Consider the following 18,309-nt stretch of genomic DNA (forward strand, 5'->3'; position numbering starts at 1 on the left):
TGAACAAGACCGGCCCCAGAACCGAGCCCTGGGGAACACCGCTTGTGACCGGCCGCCAGCTGGATTTAACGCCATTCACCACAACTCTCTGGGCTTGGCCATCCAGCCAGTTCCTCACCCAGCGAAGAGTAAACCTGTCTAAGCCACGAGCCGCCAGTTTCTCCAGGAGAATGCTGTGGGAGACGCTGTCAAAGACTTTACTAAAGTCCAGGTAGACAACATCCACAGCCTTTCCCTCATCCACTAGGCGGGTCACCTGGTCATAGAAGGAGATCAGGTTGGTCAAGCAGGACCTGCCTTTCATGAACCCATGCTGGCTGGGCCTGATCGCTTAGTTGTCCTGCAGATGCCCTGTGAGCACTCTCAAGACCAACCGCTCCATAATCTTCCCCGGTACAGAGGTCAGACTGACAGGCCTGTAGTTCCCAGGATAGTCCTTGCAAATACATCTGGAAATTTGGGTATATGCAGCTTGGGTGCAATTTCTACAATGCTACCCCATAGCAGAGGAACAGTTGAGATCAGTAAAGGAGACTCACAGGAAAATAATACATTCTGGTTATACACAACTTGAATAGACCAAGGGGACCATAACGAGATCATATAAGCTGGAAGAGCACCTTACATTGCTCAGGCCAGCTGTCTCTGGGGCAGAGAACCGGGAACCTAAAGCTGACTTGAGAATGGGAATATATAAAATTGGACTTTGTATTAAACTACCACTCTCAGGCAGATGAGTAAGCAATGGTAGAGTAAGCACTATTATAATCTTTCTTTTAATGCAGTAGACATGTGACAGACCTGCTCAAGGAAACCAGTACTGCTTTACAGTTTCTAGAAGAATCAGCTATGGAGGCAACATACCCTCTCTTTCCAATCATCATGACAAAACAGAATTGCTCAGATTTTAAAATGACTAGTCACCATGGAACAACCTTCTTCCTTACTTCCATCAAGTCCTAAGCTTGGTAGCTCAATATCATTAAGCCATGGATGGAAAAATCAGAATGAACACAGGCTGTTAGAACTTAAAAACAGCACTTCCAAAAAAGATAATATTCTCACAGATTTTGTTTTCCAAGTGTTCAGTATTTGAACTAGGTAGATGTAGCTAAAGAATAGCCTGTGTTTTACAACAAATACTTTTGTCTTTTTTTTTGTCTCTTTTTTTTTTTTTTTTTTTTATTTCCACTTAGACTAAAACTAAAAAGTCAATTCTGGTCACAGTATGTTTTGACCAGCATTCAAAAATTCTTAGTGACATCTATGATCTACCGCACACTCAGCCTCAAAGCGCACAGAGCAGCAGCACTGTGAAAAATGTTTAATCTTGTGGATATGTGTAGCAGCATAAAACATATCACCTAGCACCTGACTAAACAAACCCCATCAGTAGGAACTGGATGAGTAAAAGCACTGGCTGACTGTCACTCCTCCAGGGAAAAAACACTGCTTTGTGTAGTATAACAGCAATTCTTATCTAACAGGTCTTAAGTGGGGTCTTAAACTCATTATGCTCCGGAGCTGCACCTGATTGAATGCACGTATTCAGCATGGAGTCTGAAAAAACTTGTAAGTTACATCTCTTTCCTGGGGAAGGTTTTAGTTCTTCATAGTCACGACCTCAGAAGAAAGTAAGAATATTTTGAACTCATCTTCACCTATTCTTAACAACAGTCAGTAGAAACAATTTATTATTACTAACTCTTAAACTATTTAATTAAAATTAGCTATTTAACTCTTAAACTATTATTGCAAACTCTTAAACCTTATTTGAAACAAGACTATGGCACTATGTGGGATCACAGGAATTACTGTCATTAAAGCAATTGAAGTAATAGCCCCCATTTTTAAATGGGAAGAAGTTTAGTGCGGTGTTTGGTTCCAGAATGCATAACTCTATTTAGCTGGGAACAGTTAAGGTTTGGTGTTCTTAAATTACATTGTTAATCTCTCCCATTCTTAACAGGCTTTTTTTCCTATTGAGAAGAATGTGCTGGCTATGAAAAATGGATGAGTTCTTGTGTAGACTGAAAAATGAAAATATTAAAAGTTTCACTGAGATTAACCTCTGTTAAAATGTGTTCAAAAAATACAAAAATCTCAGAAAAGTCTTTGAACTGATTAAATAAAAGCTTGTATATTTTATTATCAACATCAGTAGCAATAATTGTACTAGATTTTACTAAGCATTACATCAAACATGAAAAGAGAAAGAAGAGTTAAATGAGATCTACAATACTAATCCGTGGTTTTGCTCTTTATATATGAAAATGAGAACATTTTTTGATTTAGAAAAGATCTAATCAATACTAGGTAGCATTTCCCATCAGTGGTTTGCATATAAAAATTTTAGAATATTTCAAATGCTACATTATATTGTGACAAACAACACACATAATGTATTTTATTATTATTGGAATTTATATTTTGTGAATTTCTTATTTGGAATGAAAACAAAATTCAACATTTCCAAACAAATAATAATTTCCCACAGAAAAATAATTTTATTTTTAACTATTTCTAATACACGTACATATGTTTTTGATATCCATGTTTATGGTTATGTCCATGATAAGAAAAGTTCACGTCAAATATATATATATTTTGCACTTTAGTTTTAAAAAAATTGCTGGCATACATATGAGGTATTCCTTTCCTTCTTGATGATATTTCATTCTACTTGTAAAAAATAATCTGGTGCAAGACTTCCTTTAGTACTGCTTCTGTTCCTTTTTACTGCAAGATTTTTCTTTAGTTTTTCATTTGTTCTCAGGCATTTTAAAAGTGAAATCTGTATTCCAAATGTACAGATCTAACCATGTTTGCATTTGTACAATGGATAACTGCAGGAAACAATATGTAGGCAAAGCTAAAAGACAGCTATCCAAATGTCCTTGTAAAGATAGGAATTTAAAGTAAAACATTTTCTTAGGAATCCAACTGAGAATTGTCCAAAAGTCTCTTCAAATTTAAGATAAACTTGTCAAGAGTCTCAAAAACAGATCTGGATTAAGCAGGACTCTTCATTAATTAACTTTTACTAAATGGTTATTTCAGCTAAAATATAAAATGTCATTCCACCTATTTAAGAATCTGCTATGACCCTGTATTTTTATAATCACTTACTAGTCAATGACGGACATGAGCCATTTACAGCTTTATTTTTTAAGAACTCTTTCATACTGTTAATGACTAGCTGCACCATTTTCCTCTGATGTTCTCAATGTGAATTAATACAGATTCTCTGAAGAGGAACAGTCACAAAACCTGTAGCAGTGTGCTAATTCCCTACTGGAAGGAAAGTAGTCCTGCTGAAGGATGGGCTGTGAGGCAAGTCCTTGGCTTATACCCAGCTTCAGGGTAATCCAGCATCTCTGCTGACAGGATGGTATGACTCCTGGTTGCCTAATTAATAATGATGTCCATGTTAAGTGAGAGTAATAAATTTGTCTAAGGGAACCAAGCACGGCTCATTAGGCAGGTCCTTTCAAATTAAGGCAGAATGCTTCTTTATTACTAAGCAGTGACATCACCTTCTCTTCTGCAGAGGTAATCGTTTCTTTTCTGAAAGACTGCCCTCTCCAGAAGCAGCACTGTTCCTTTTTGGTTACTTGTGTCTTTTCTTTTTGTATGATGAATGCATTAAATACTCATATTTTGGCTATCATTTAAATCATCTAAGATGCAAGAGACCCTAAACTTTCACTATAGTCAGTGAGAGTTGAGTTGTTCTATTCTACAGACGTCTGTGCAATAGAAAACAAAGCTACCAGTTTTGTGCTCATGGCATGATTTTTACCCAGGAGGTGCTCAAGAACTGTCTGAAGTCTGGTTTACCTATAAAGTTATATGTAATATACAGAGTAATTTGGTGATGGAACTGTAAATATTAGTGACTCTGGCAAGCAGTTTTTGACATGAACAACAGTTCATGTAAGAAGTTTAAATCCATTCTAATCAGAGTTGTGTACCTGAACAGACAAAATAGACCTTGGCTTTCGAGATAAGGTTCTTTCAGCTGTTAAAATGACATTGATATTCATATTTGTGATATTAATTATAATAATTCTTAATAATTCACAAATGAGAAAACAAACAAAACCTGTTTTCTTCGTTGACTAGTTTAGACAGTCCTGCAAAAAGCAATGTATCCTATCATAATTAAGATTCAAACCTAGCACCTAAATTCTCTGAAGATAAAAAGCATTCTTCTATCAATTCAGGAGTGTAATAACTCCAAGGTGACTCTAAAAACTAGTAACATCATGCCATTACACTTGCTGGCATTAGTGCCCTGATTATTTCACTTACCAGCTCCATCTACATAAACATACATCCTTCTTTCTAAGGGATTCTAATGACCTATTTCTTTATCTGAAACTTTGGGAACACTTTTCTTGAGCATCACCATTAGTTGCTGTGGAGGTGGTTCTAATAGTATTTACAGGTGGCAGGGAACAGATTCACTCCAACGTGAAAAAAAGATAATGCGTCTCCAACAAATCCTCATTAATCAAGTAATAAATAAAAAATGACCCATGCAGGCATGCATGTGTTTGTACATATCTCATCTTATCTGGACCCTTCTGAATTTTAATGTTAAAAAATGTAAGAAAAATGTTGAAATTGTGTGAGTGTGTATATGGATGCATTTAAATAAGCACAGAGTGCCAGCTAATCTAAAACGAGTATTTTTCAATGTTCAAATTTTATAAAAATATATTTTCTCAAGGGGAAAGATAATTATAATTACAGGACAAATTTTAGTTTCAATTAAATTTCCGTTAGAAAGATCTGTCTGATTGCTTGAGAGAAATAGAAATGTCCATTCCCTGTAACCTATTAGGTACATCAGTAAGCTCAAATTACTTTCCTATTCTACCTGAATAGGAAAATTAATTTCCTATTCTGCCTGGTTAAAAGATGATGCAGTCTCAGAGACCCTCATCTGAATCAGAGCAAGAGTCTGAACACAGGTTTCTCCTGAGCTAGTGCCATAATTTTGCCTATTTCTTAATGACCTCCACTCAGAAATGTGTTTATTTTAATGCCATATGAGGAAAATTTTCATAAAACAGACTAAACTTTTAGGGAAAGAAATTATTCTAATACATTCCAGAAAAGCATTCATGTTTATTTTCTGCTAAAACTAATCAGAGAAATCAGAGATTATGTAATTAAAAACAGAGATTAAATAATGTGCTGATCATCTCTTTGGAGAGTTACTAAGGCTTTGTACTTCTCCAAACTCTGAGGCATTATTTGCTGGAAATTAAGTTTAAGAACAGATCCCAAAAGAATAAACGTAATGGTAATAGATAATAATGCTTAAAAGTGAACCTATCTTTTTATTCTGAGCCCTTGTTTACAACTTTCTCAAATTTAAATAATTGTAAGTGGGGGTTTTTTTCCATGTTAGTTGCCTGCCTCAGGATATTTTTTTTTTATTTTCACGTTATAGTGAAAACAGCTAATCAGTTCTGTGAAATATATTAGGAAAATGAATGAAATTGTTTTGTCCATTTTAAAAACAAAGAAAAAGAGGAGCAGAACCACCCTCTGAAACTGCTTTTTGGGCTTCCTTCTGGCCTCTGTCCTTTGGAACAGCAATGGCTGCTTCAGGGATGGGAGGAAATTTTTGCTGCCCTTGAAAAAAGATAAAAGTTAAGATCTACTGAAAAATTTAGATGTTCTGGACAAAATTTGGCTGTTACTGTTTTGATAAGACTTTGTTCTGAACATGCTCCAACCCCATGGTGTATAGGGAGATAAGAACCTGCCCTACTTTTCCCAGCTGTTAGGGAATGTTGCTAATCCCAGTTTTTAGGGGACTAGCCATGGGAAACGAGAAGAGGATAGACTATTTCTCCTTCCAGAGGCTATGTACCTCCTCAAGAAGAGAAAAAAGCACTTGACTCAAAATCAGAAATGGACAGAGAAACTCTGTGGAAGAAAAGTCCTTATAATTCTCACATGGTGAAATTTTTGAGGGTTTTTTGGACTTTTTTTTCAACTTTAGCTGCATTTGTTTTAAAGGTAGAAAAAGGTCTTTTAAAGGTCTTCCTCATGAAGGACACAAAGATTGGAAGGATAAGAATTAAATCTGATTAAATAAAAGGCTGGAAAATTACCCACCAAATTGATTATTCATTATAATAAAAGCATTACTTATATGACTGCATAGTCTTTTTTTTTTTCCTGTTTTTTCATCAGAATTCCTTACTTACTCAAATAGCTTGTAAATACATTATGGCAAGCTGAGAATAGATTAGGATAGCATAGTGAAAGCATTTGTGTTGGATATCAATACGTTAGCAAATGTGTAAAAAATTATATTTTCACGTACTTGCCAATAGTGTTCTGAAAAAAATGCAAAAGTGCCTATGGAAAAGAAGATCCTACCAATCCTATGGTGGGATCCCTTCCTACCATAAAACAAAAAAATAAAAATTTGTTAGGAAATTATTATTTCTGTTTTCAGTGTTGGCTCTGGATGTTGAATGTAAGTAATATGTAGACTTGCTGTGAAGAGAATGTATTAAGGAATATGTGAATAGTTGTCCCTGAGATCGGAACAAATTTCATAGGAGGAATGGGACACAGATACAGTGAAAAAATACAGTGTGATCACTGTTGCATGAAAGTCTGTAGGCCGAAATTCTTTAAGTAATAAAACTTATGCTAAATTCAATTTTAGCAATAGTTCAAAAGAAAGACAGGAAAAAACCTGTAATATTTAAAGAATGTGACAAGAAAATAAGAGAAAATTGATAAATTTAAGAAAAATGCTACACAAAAATTTACCAATAACTGACGTATCAGAATATATGAGTGGATAAATTGCTCAAATAATGCATCACTGCAATCTTGAGAAATGCTCTGATTAGACTAAGTTAATGAAAGGAAACCTTCTCAAACTTTGGTTAAGTCTTGAACAAGTGGGACGTAAGATATATACCTGTCTTTCCCAAGTATCCTCATTCAGTATTTCTTTTTCACACCTTATTTCTGTTCTTTTTCATTACTCCTTTTGCCTTATGTTAAAAGCTGAATTTGTCTTTGCCTTTCAAGGATGTTGCAACACCACTGTGGGTCTCATAACTGGACAGGCAGCAGAAAGTAATTTATTAGAAGAAGGAATAGCTGACACCTTTAACTAACAGAGAGGTTGCAGGAATCATTTAAACATATATTTTCTGTATCTGTTATTCTTTTTCTTTTCCTCTGTGTGTTTATCGTGTTATTTCTTCCAGGAAGCAGGGTCAGAGTCTCAGACTGGCAACCCCAGTCCAAGACAACTGATTCATTTTTTCCCCCAAAGGTGTCAGTTTATACTACGTTAATACTACATTAAAAAATGTCCAAAAAAGTGTGATTTGTTTTTAATAAAGAAGACAGGAAAAAAGCTCCCTAAAGTTAAAGGGAAACAGAAAAACCCTTACTTAATAACTACTTTTCAAATATAGTTTGTCCTTCCTTTTCTGAATCAAAGCAAATAAAAAAGTTAAAAAAGTCTTTATACAGTGCAGTTGTCATGCATCTGTCACTGCCTCTCTGCTTTCAAAAAAGACTCTTGCATGGTGCTGTACAGCTACAAAAATATCAATATCTTTAACACACAGGGCCCATTAAATTTATTCACATTAACATACCACAGATTAGTGACTGGATCACTATGTACATGTCGAAGAGAAATGAACTGATATCACATACAGAACCACAGAAAACATGGATTATCAGGCCAGTTGCGTGGTCATCTACTGCATATCTGTGTGAAAGGTAGGAGCACCTACACACCAGCTTATGCTTATGAGGATCCAGTAATGGAATTTCACCAGCCTTGTTGAATAGGAGCTCTATTTCAGTACTGAATGATACTAGCACCTGAGAAGTTTTTCTTTATAATATACTGGAGCCAACTTAATGACAGTCTTACTGTCAGTGGACATGAAGGTCACTTATTACGTTTACTATTTTTTTATCTTATAAGACAACAGTCATTTTAGTTAGAGTGGAAACAGATCCTTTTTTCTGGATGTTTCTTTGGAAACATTAAATACTCTTAAATTTAGAACATGAGGCAAACCAAAGACTAAAAATTACCTCAGATGTTTAGAACTGAAACACTCAACAGTCTAGCACTTTTTCCGGTAACTGGCACCTGGCTAAACCCTGGCTGAAAATCTAATTTTCCCTGGATGTAGCATTAACCTATTCATAAAAGGGATTCATTACTTATGCCTCCTAAGCAGTTCTGAGTATATGTGAAGTACTTTAGTGGAATCACAGCAGGATGTGCAAGTCTCAGCCATTGAGCAAACTATATTAATGATAGACCTAAAATACGTTCTGTACCTTCACTTCATATGTTTGTTTGTCTATTGGCATTAATTTTAAAATTTATCTGATTATATAAACATTTTCAGTAATTTCCCATGCTTTTTATATCATCCTTTTCCCATACTTGATTTACTGGAATTGGAGAAAAAAATTACAGGAAATTTAAGTGGGAAAATTAACATGACTGCATTTGAGGATTTCACACACAGTAAAAGCTAAATAAGGAAGGAAACACAAGTCCTCTGAGACACCAAGGTGCTCCTGATTAATATAGTCAGAAAATTATAGCTGCACTGATGTGGTTGATACCAGCTATAAACACCAATGATTCACCATCCTGACATTGTTGGCATAGACTGCCTTTCACAACTATCCTCACATTTCATTTCAGAGCTGATCTGGCTCCTGAATGTGTTTCCTGTTTTATGCTGAATGAACAGTGCTTTTTATTGTAACATTCCAAATATTTTTGCATGATACATTGAAGATAGAAGGCAGATGACTGAACTATGGAAAGCGTTTTCTCACAATTAAAAGAAGATGCTTGGATGAAGCTAAAGAACATTAGTAAGACAAGCAAGCAAGGCAAACTTGCTTGCAGTGAAGTGCCATCTTTTACATTATTCTTAATAATTTACCTGAAAAATTAATAATTTTTTTCTACCACCCATATGGAAAAATTGCTTAAGTATTTAAGTTAATTACCAATTTATCAAAGATACTTAAATCTTGTTAAAATACACACACTTACACATGCACGTACATGCACACACACTCAAAACACACATTAAATATGTGTATCAAAAATATAAGACGTACCAAAAAGACATATACAGTTCAACCAGCTTTGAAGTACTGAACACAACAAGGCCACTTGCCCATTTCTGAAGCTAATGAAATAAGTACCTGTGTTTCTGGAGTATTGAAGATTTGACCTATCCTAACATTTGAATTAGTTGGCAGTTAATGGGGTTTTACACCCAAAAATAGAGGATTGGGTGAAACAAGCTTCTTCCAAGATAAATTAGAAATATTTATTCATAACAAATTCTACCACCAATTCTGTTGAAATTACTTACAGATACATTTAACATTAGAAGTGGTATCATCAGATTATCTTGCCTGACAAATTGCTTAACATGGTTCACAGATTTTCATCCACGTGCTAGTGTCACTGTCCCACTAGCATCACTTGGAATAAAACTGGTGGTAAAAAAGAAAGCGGTTTAAAAGTTATCAAATTCTCTTACCAGTACCTTCCACTGATTAATCATCATCAGTTTTACAGTTTCTAACTTCTTCCCAGTTTGATATTGCCTGGCTTTGATTTCTACTCTCTCTTTCTTTTTACCTGTTTCTTTTTAGGGTTAAAGACCTCTTCAGTGCCTTGTATTTTCTCTCTGTTAAGGTAATTCTACCCCATAATCAACAGACCTATCAAATTTTTAACAAATTACTTTGTATGTTTATCAATTTATTTGCTTACCCACCAGGTCTTAAGTTATTTGCATCTCTATAAATGTTCCTTTTACATCAACTATAGCCCACTGCTGTTTGCCATTATTTCACAACAAATAATTTGATCCAATATAATTAAAATGATTTTTGTATTCAGCCTGCTTTACCTACTTTGCATGTAAAAAATTACTATTTCAACTAAAATATCTGAGATTTATAAGAGATTTATACTTACGAGATATATAGTTTTACATGGTATTTTGAAAATTTTTTACAGAACCTTGTTTTATAATCGATTATTTTTTTGGTAATGTATGAATGTGATTGTCGAATCACTTTCTAAAACTGTAAATATTGAATTAGGGGATCAGTGCTCCTTTGCTGAATTTATGTCAATAAAACAGGTTTTCACACAGTCAAAAGAGGGCTTTTTAAAATCTACTTTTATGCTTCAAATTTTAATGGTATTCTTGATTATTTAGAAGATTCTAATCACATGAAGAATAGTGACTTGCTTAGGGCAAGTCTCCTCATCTTTCTTTTCATCTGGGGAAGGGAGGAATAAAAAAATACAGTAACAACAAAATAATGATTTACTAGACTATGTAGATAAATATGACTCCACTAGTTATAAATATGACTCCACTAGTTATAAATCAGACAATAATCTCTGATATCTCTGATTAAGGTGCAGGATAACCTGCCTTTTAGGTGTTTGAGGCTGAGACAACCGTAAAAACTGAAAATAGCATCCCAGTTTCTTATATTTTTCAGGAGAAGAGTCAGAGCCCTTGGAATTGATGCTAAAGGAAAAAGCACACTCCACACATGCAGGTAACTATGAAGAAAACATTGGCCATGGTGGCAGGTGAGTTCTGAGTTTTATGTAACATGTCTGGACTATATTCCCTTTGTGATTATTAAATCAGTGAAGTTCTCTGCTGGGTGTAGACCTTAATATTTATTTAGTGTTTTAATATTTTTAATGTCACCAGAAGCGGTAATATTCTCTCATACTGAAACACTGAATAATTAATGTATATTCAGTAGGATCTGGCAGTTCATATTTTCCACTGTAGTGCTTCTGTCATGAAGAGAAACTTAGAGAAATCTCTCTGACTGAGGAAGATTATAATTCCATTTAAAAAGACAAATTTAAGGAAGTAAGTCTCTCTAATCAAAACTGTTCTTGTGAAGTTCATCAGAATTTTAGATGGAATTAAGGATTGAAAGAAGGAGAAAATACACTTTCAGGCAGATTTTGTAAAGTCTTGTCCTTGTGGCATGAGGGACAGTTATTGAAGATGTCAGTATACAGCAGGAGAAAATATGAGCTCAGGCCGAAGTTGCATCCTAGTTTCTAATGGATATAAGTCCAGATATGGAAAAAGTTTTTGAAAGGCCTCATTCTAATCTAAGAATGCCACACAATGCAGATACATTTTGATTAGTAAATTGTGATAACATTTAGTAATTCACTTTGACAAAGACGACATGACCCAAGGCCCACAATTTTCTGTCTCAATAGGTGTTGCAGCAATCCTGACCAACACACTCAGTCCTGCACGCAGATGATAAATCTGCTCCTTCTCAGGACGCCCATTGGCCTGATCAATACAGAAGGAAATATGCTTTGCAAACATTATTCCATTATTGACTTATTCCTGGACAAATTTGTACAAAAGTTAGCAGACTACTTGCAAGTCCTTCTACTTAAAGTGAGTATTAGCCACAGAAGTTGGATCTATACTAAGAAATTAAGCATGTATGGGACTGTTGACACTATAGCCAGCTGGCAAGGACCAGACCACATCCATACCATGAAACTCTTTATCCCCCTAAAACCCCTAAAACAGCATGCTCACATGCAACGGGTCATTACAAATGCTTCTTCACCCATGATAACCTTCAAGCTACACCAGACATTGATTGGGAGAGTGCTAGATGGTCCACTGGGCCCAAAATCCATGGTAGGGACCATTCTAAAATAAATTAAGAATATAGATGATGGTGTTCCATCATCTGGGAATGTACTATGATATTTACTCCTAGTGAAGTGTGGACTGAACAATTTGAGTTTAGCCAAGAATATGGAACTAAACCCACTTAAGAGACACTGAGTAATGATATTGTCCTGCAAACAGGCATTACTATCTTCCTGAATTTATCTGCCCCTGACATGTGCTTGTCTCTTCTGAAGTAGAAACACAGAATAATTCTATCTTCTCAATTTTCCTGAAAAGAATGACATGAGCTCAGTCTTTGCCATGGAAGAACAGGAAGTGCAGGAGAGGGAACGCTCTGTGGCAGAAGAGCCCAGGTTTCTTTTCTTCATTTTTTCATCAGGTTTCCTAAGTTATCATGCTATCTATCGATCTCTGAGAATATAATCTCTTCAAACGCTGTTAGCCTGCCCTTTTGCCATTGAATTCATTCTCCAAGGAAAACAAATTTATAAAAAAAGTAGCATGTGAGGTACTATAGAAGAGAAGTTTGATGGAGATCACAAAGCACCAGAGTAACTTTTTTTAAATTGCCTGTGCTTCAGTAATTTCCATGGGGTTTTTACAAATGTGTCTAGAAACACGCACTGCTAAAATGGAGACATTTATGATGCTGGCATAAAAGCTGAACAAAACCTTGAGTCTCTACAGAGGTTCAGTGTAGTTAATAGTAATAGGAAGTTGTTTTTCTTGTTTTTACTTGCTTTCATATTAAGTGAAACCATGGTTAAGTCCTGTAGTACCTGCTGTAGAAAACTAGAATATGGTGACTATTAATACTCCAATGTCAGAAGCTATAATTTCATTACAATGATTTTTCTACTTCAATTTTTTATTGTTTACAGATTTCAGTCAGCTAAAGGACCCATTTGAAACATTTCAACACTTTATAAGCGTGCCCATGTTTACAGACAATAAAGGAATAACTGAATATGAACATGATAAAGAAAACATAAGTGATATTCCTATACCGCTTAAACTGGAATTGCCCCTCTTCTGGGATGTTCTCTCTTAATACTGACTGAGAATGGAGGATCTGCACCTCTTCCCAGACAGTGTGGAGAGCTGGATGATAAGAAAAAACAGCATATTTGTACTCTTTTCTGTGCTTTCACACAACAGTGCCAGGAAGGCATTGGTTTAGGTTTTACTGCTTTGTGGACTGACTCCTTGGCTGTAACTAACTTCTGCTACATGTCTGAAAAGAGAAAAAAAAATAAAAATCCCTGCATTGGTATACAAGAACAGGGGATAAAGGAGAAGGGGAAAAAAAGAAAAATGGTTAAAAATGACTGAATGAGAAGAGTATCAACAAAGGAAAATTGTAGAAGAAATTTAAAAAAGGGAGACCTTTAAATTACCAAAAATTATATGGCATAGATTCTGTATATTTCTATTCTTTTGGATAAGTCACAAGAAAGAGTCGTCCTGGCACCAACAGGCTTGCTTCTCAGAGAAGAGCTGCCTTCATGCTTATTGTTTTCCAGGTTCAAGGCCTGAAGGAATCAGAGGTTACCCCCCCCAAAAAAAAAAGTGCATTTCACAAGTGAGATTTTTCATCTCTCTCAAAGCCTGACTGTGCTCTAAGAGCATTCTTCATATTACACTCTCAGTGCAATGTCTTCACAGTGTGACTAACTTTTCCTGTTAATTATCTCCCTACATGACTACTAGTAAAGGGTCAATGTTTGCACATACTTGGTAGTTAAAGTACATACCACAGTGATGGGACATGTTGCATTTGGGATGTTCTACTCCTTGATGAAGATTCTAGACCTCGCTGCTAACATAGCAGTAAAAGAACTCCTTTCACTTTTCTGTTCCAGACAGCTATCAAAGATGTTTTTTCAGACTATAAATTTGGATTCATACTTTTGAAGTCTCTGATGTAAAAAGTTACTGAATTTTATTGAGCTGTTCCATCGGTAACTGCCTCCCTAAGGAAACTATAGTGCGCTTATGTGACCTACAAAAACCTAGGAAATGTACCATGTATGTCAGTATAAGGTCTTCCCAATGGGAAATACTTTTTTAAAACATGATTTTTCACACTTCTTTTTGATCCTAGTCTATCTCTGACTAGATGAAACTTCAGAAAAGACCAAATTACCTTTTACATAATTTTGACCCCAAAAAACCAAAACCAACGCAGGAAAGCACTTTAGATGAATGGAAAGAGACAATCTTTTTTCATCTCTTTTTCATCTCCTTTTCCTCTCTTGTTTTAAATTGAGAAATGCTGAGCTCCTGGAAAACTGCTTTTCACTGTTTTTAAAACAGAGGGAAGACTATGTATATTAATTCTGAATTAATTAAAAATTAAAAATTAAATACGATGTACAATAATAGTTGTATTCAATTTGCTACTCATAGCTTTAACTTTCTAAACATATTTCACTATCTCTTCCCATTTATTACAGTTAAGGCAGAGTGAAGAAATTGGAAAAAATAAGACAAAGGTGTTCAGAATGGCATTGCATATTTTAAGGACTCTGCTCTCAGTCTTATTGAAATCTTACAATGCAGCCACTGTTAGTTGCATCAACATATTTGAAAGCAACCAAATTGATCTCTATGGTTTTAACTTCTCAGAAAAATAAATGTTATACTGGTTAAATGTGACATTAAAGAAAAGCTATAAAACCCATACAGCATTATGGAGAAATAAAATAGTTTCCTAGTCAAAATCAGTTTATTTCCAATTTTTCCATGCCTTCTAGTTTGGCCTTGTATCTACTGACATGGACTTCAAAGGGAAAAACAATGACCTCTTTCTTACAAGGTGGTCACATGAAGTATCCAGTTGCAACATAATGTTCTGGCTTGTCAACTGGTCTAACAAAGCGGTAATTAATTTTATACTTTCTCATCATACCTTGAGAATTTTGCACATTATCTCATAAACTGAAAATGTTTTCTCAGCTCGTGTCCAATCCCAGGTTGTTACCTTGGAAAAAAAACAAAGAAACAAAACAAACACAAAAAGAAAGTTATTTTTGTTTATTTCAACAATTAAGTTTGTTTAAAAAAAAAAAAATCTGTCCCTAAAACATTTACATCCAGTGTAATGTATACAGAAAGACCAAGCACCACCTCACAGCAATAATTACTCTTCCATACAGGCGGTGCTTAGGAGACACCCTGCCTGTTTCCTTCTGCTTACCACACAGTGCCTTTGCATGCAGGCTGATCTATGCTGGATGATGAGGCTTCCCCTGGGAACTGGTTGGGGCTGCATTGAGATCCTGAGAGGATGCAGCCCTTGAATTCCTCTCACAGAACCTTGACTATAAGAAGACATGTTTCTCACTACTTTCCTCCTTGTAACCACACTGCACAATTTGCGCCCAGTCACCTATGTTTGCAAATCCATAAAACCAAATTCTCCAATCTTACAATGTCCCAGACACTTACCCCACATGCCTTGAAATCCAGGGGGGAAAAATAATGAGAAACAACAGAGGCAAGTATGTATTTTCTTTTTTTCTTACAAAGATTAACCTACTCCTAATTTCTAAATAAGATGTTAAGAAGAGTCTCTCTCTCCTCTTTGTCTTATGTTTTGACAATTGCTTTTAACAGTATTAATTCTAAGCAACTATTTTACACAAAATTTTGTATAGATAAAAGACTTCAGTAAAATCACACAAGGGTAAGGGTTAAGACTTAAATAAAAAAGGCATAGATGAATATATTCAGAAAGAGATAAGTCAAGGTGATATCACAGCAATTTATAAATAACTTTCTAAGAAAACTGTGAGAAGGAAAGAGGAGAATTATTCACAGTCTCAAAAGATAGAAGAACACACAAAATAGAATGAAAATTGAGGCTATATATGAAAAAAAATGAAGTTATTGCTAAGAAATTTTGAACAGTGGCCTAGTTCCAAGGGAAGACAGTTGTATCATTACAATTGTTAGGCAAGATGAAGAGGCTGATGAAGATAGAATTTTACTTGGTTTTCAAGATTCCAGAATATAAAGTTCTTTGAAGAATGTATGATAAAATAGTATCCACAGCAGATGAAGAAAATATTATGAGACCAATTTATGTTTTATCTAAAGAGGAAACAATAATTAATAGACACAACATGGCCGAGAAGCATCTATGGGTTTGGATGCTTTGCTATAAAGCTTTCTTGATCAAAATTATTTTGGTGTTCTATGAGAAAAATCTATCCCTAACTTCTTTTTATGCATAAACAGTATTGTAATTGAAAGTCCCTTGAGGAAATCACAGTCAGGAATTAAAAGCTCAAAAATACAGTGTTATAGTTCCTTTCCTATTAGAATTTTATGTATTTGTAGTCATCCTCGGACTCAGTTTTCACTATTTATTAAGTACGGGTATTAAACCAGATTTCTAAGGAAGGGAATGACTAAATACCGAGAGTCCACAAATTGTTTGATATAGAATGAAGTAGTAAAGAAATATTGGAAATATACATTCTTTATGCCTGATTTTTAAGTAGTAAAGAAATATTGGAAATATACATTCTTTATGCCTGATTTTTAAGAATTTATTCAGAGATTTGATAAGCAACATGTGTATAATTTTTTTTGTCAGGGAAAGAAAGAAAGGAAAACCTTGCTCTTTCTATTGTGGACAAAAAAATAACTTTCTCACCATGAACAGAGAAATAGGGAGAAGAGTCTTGCTACAGCTCCACTGAGCCCAAAACACCAGCCACACAAGCTGAAGTCATGTTGCCCCATCAGGAAAAGCAGTTACTATTGCTGCTGAAGCACAAAGCCATTTGGAGCTATTTTTAAATGCTTAGTGTAGGCTCCATATTTTGGGGAAAAATATCAGAGCTCACTCTTCTCCCCCAGCTTTCTGATTTTGTTTGTACTTATAAAGTGACTTCCTTTAAGGTCAAAACAAAACTCTTTCTATAGAAAGATATGTGCAAAACAAAAGAAACTGTAGAATTAAGACAGCGATAGAAATTGCTTGCCCTGTTCACTTTTAATATTTTAATTTAAAATTTGAGTAGGAGTTAGCAGCTCTTTCTCAATTAAAGTCCATTCTCTGTGAGATTTGCAACAATAAACTGTAAGAAAGTGAAACCCACCAGACTTGACACACTTAATAATTCTAAAGGAGAAAATGTACCAGGAAATAAAAGAAAAATAAAATAAAAAAATAGTAATTTTGTTTAAAGCCTTCAAAATGCAAATAAGATATGTTAGAAATGCTCATTTACCCGAGCATGGAAAGCAGAAGCACTATTGATCAAACAGATAAGAGGTGGGGTAGGCTGCTGATACACACTTTTTAAACATATGCTTCCATAATGTGTTAGATTTTGGCAGAGACCAGGGAAATACTTTAATTTGATTTTCTGGTTAAAAGTCAGCAGCACATCTCTATTCAGAAAAGAACTTAATCCAAGGATTTTACACTGCAAATATAATTAAAACTGTTTTTCTTCTTATAACTACAATTTACACATGTCATAAATAGAAGCTCTGAAACTGCAGCACCGAAAGTTTGTTCTTAATCTTTTGTAACCACTGGAAAAGATGAACACGTATACCTGCAGAATAGCAAACATAACTGTATGTGTAAAAGTTTGGCTATAGAAAATAAGATTTTAGAAGTCCTTTTAAAAGGCCTACTGCAATCTTTGAGAAGAAGATAATTTTGCTAGGCATATAAGTGTGCAATTATTACATATATTACATGTTTTTAAGGTAGCTCTACAGGAACTCTTCCTCTATTTGTCCTTTAAAAAGCATGTTTATCATTCTGCTTCCCCACTACTCCATGAACAGAAAGTACTTTTCTCTATGTTTGAACTGTCTTTCTACTTTAGAATGAGAACCAGAATCTGACAAAATAAAATCAGGTGCTTGCAGTTCAGATGAAACAAGATATGTAACGACTTCAAGGATTGGTGACTTGTCTCATACAGCAGCAGCTTGCCAAAATTGTCTTAACTCACATCACTATGGTTCATAGCCCTGTTAAGAATGTGTTCCTCCCACACCCATGAATCCATTTACCTACCAGCGGCATATGACTCCTGGAAAATTATGACTGAATCCTCAGAAGAAGTGTGTAGTTCCTTCCATAGCGGTTACAAAAGAATAATCTTCCTCTTTTATTTGAACGGGTGCTCTGAGCATCGTTTCTGCTTTTATCTAGTGTCTGGAAGGGAGGTGGCTTTATGTGACAGGCAGCAAATGCCTGGGGAGGTCTACCAAAGCCAGGAGAGCTGCTTTTGAATTAAGGTGCTTGGCAGCATAATCTGACATTTTAATTCAATCCTGAGAAATATCCACCAACAAAAGCCAAACTCTGATTACTAGACATGGGAAAGCCAAATTCCCATACCAGTGAACTAGTACACCAACACTGAACACACGAAATATTCAGTTCATCCTTACTTCCATTCTTCATATCTTTCACATTTCTTAAACGCTTTGCTAAACAAACATGAATAGTGACTTATGAATGATGTAAAGACTTGCAAGCTGGCTTTGAACTACCTCAGGGACA

At 35.1% G+C, this 18,309-nt stretch overlaps 1 protein-coding gene across 1 annotated transcript in view; it reads right to left on the reverse strand.

Moving 5' to 3' along the window:
• Nucleotides 1-18,309, reverse strand: part of SNTG1 (syntrophin gamma 1) — a gene marked incomplete at both ends in the record, with an annotated part of 164,040 nt that overhangs the window by 34,227 nt on the left and 111,504 nt on the right. Inside the window, one exon of the mRNA XM_081996425.1 lies at nucleotides 14,680-14,751. Within this exon, the coding sequence (XP_081852551.1) occupies nucleotides 14,680-14,751 (72 nt within the window). The remainder of the gene's footprint in view (nucleotides 1-14,679; nucleotides 14,752-18,309) is intronic.

This window comes from Phaethon aethereus (genome assembly GCF_964289735.1).
Source record: "Phaethon aethereus genome assembly, chromosome: 2".
NCBI lineage: Eukaryota > Metazoa > Chordata > Aves > Phaethontiformes > Phaethontidae > Phaethon > Phaethon aethereus.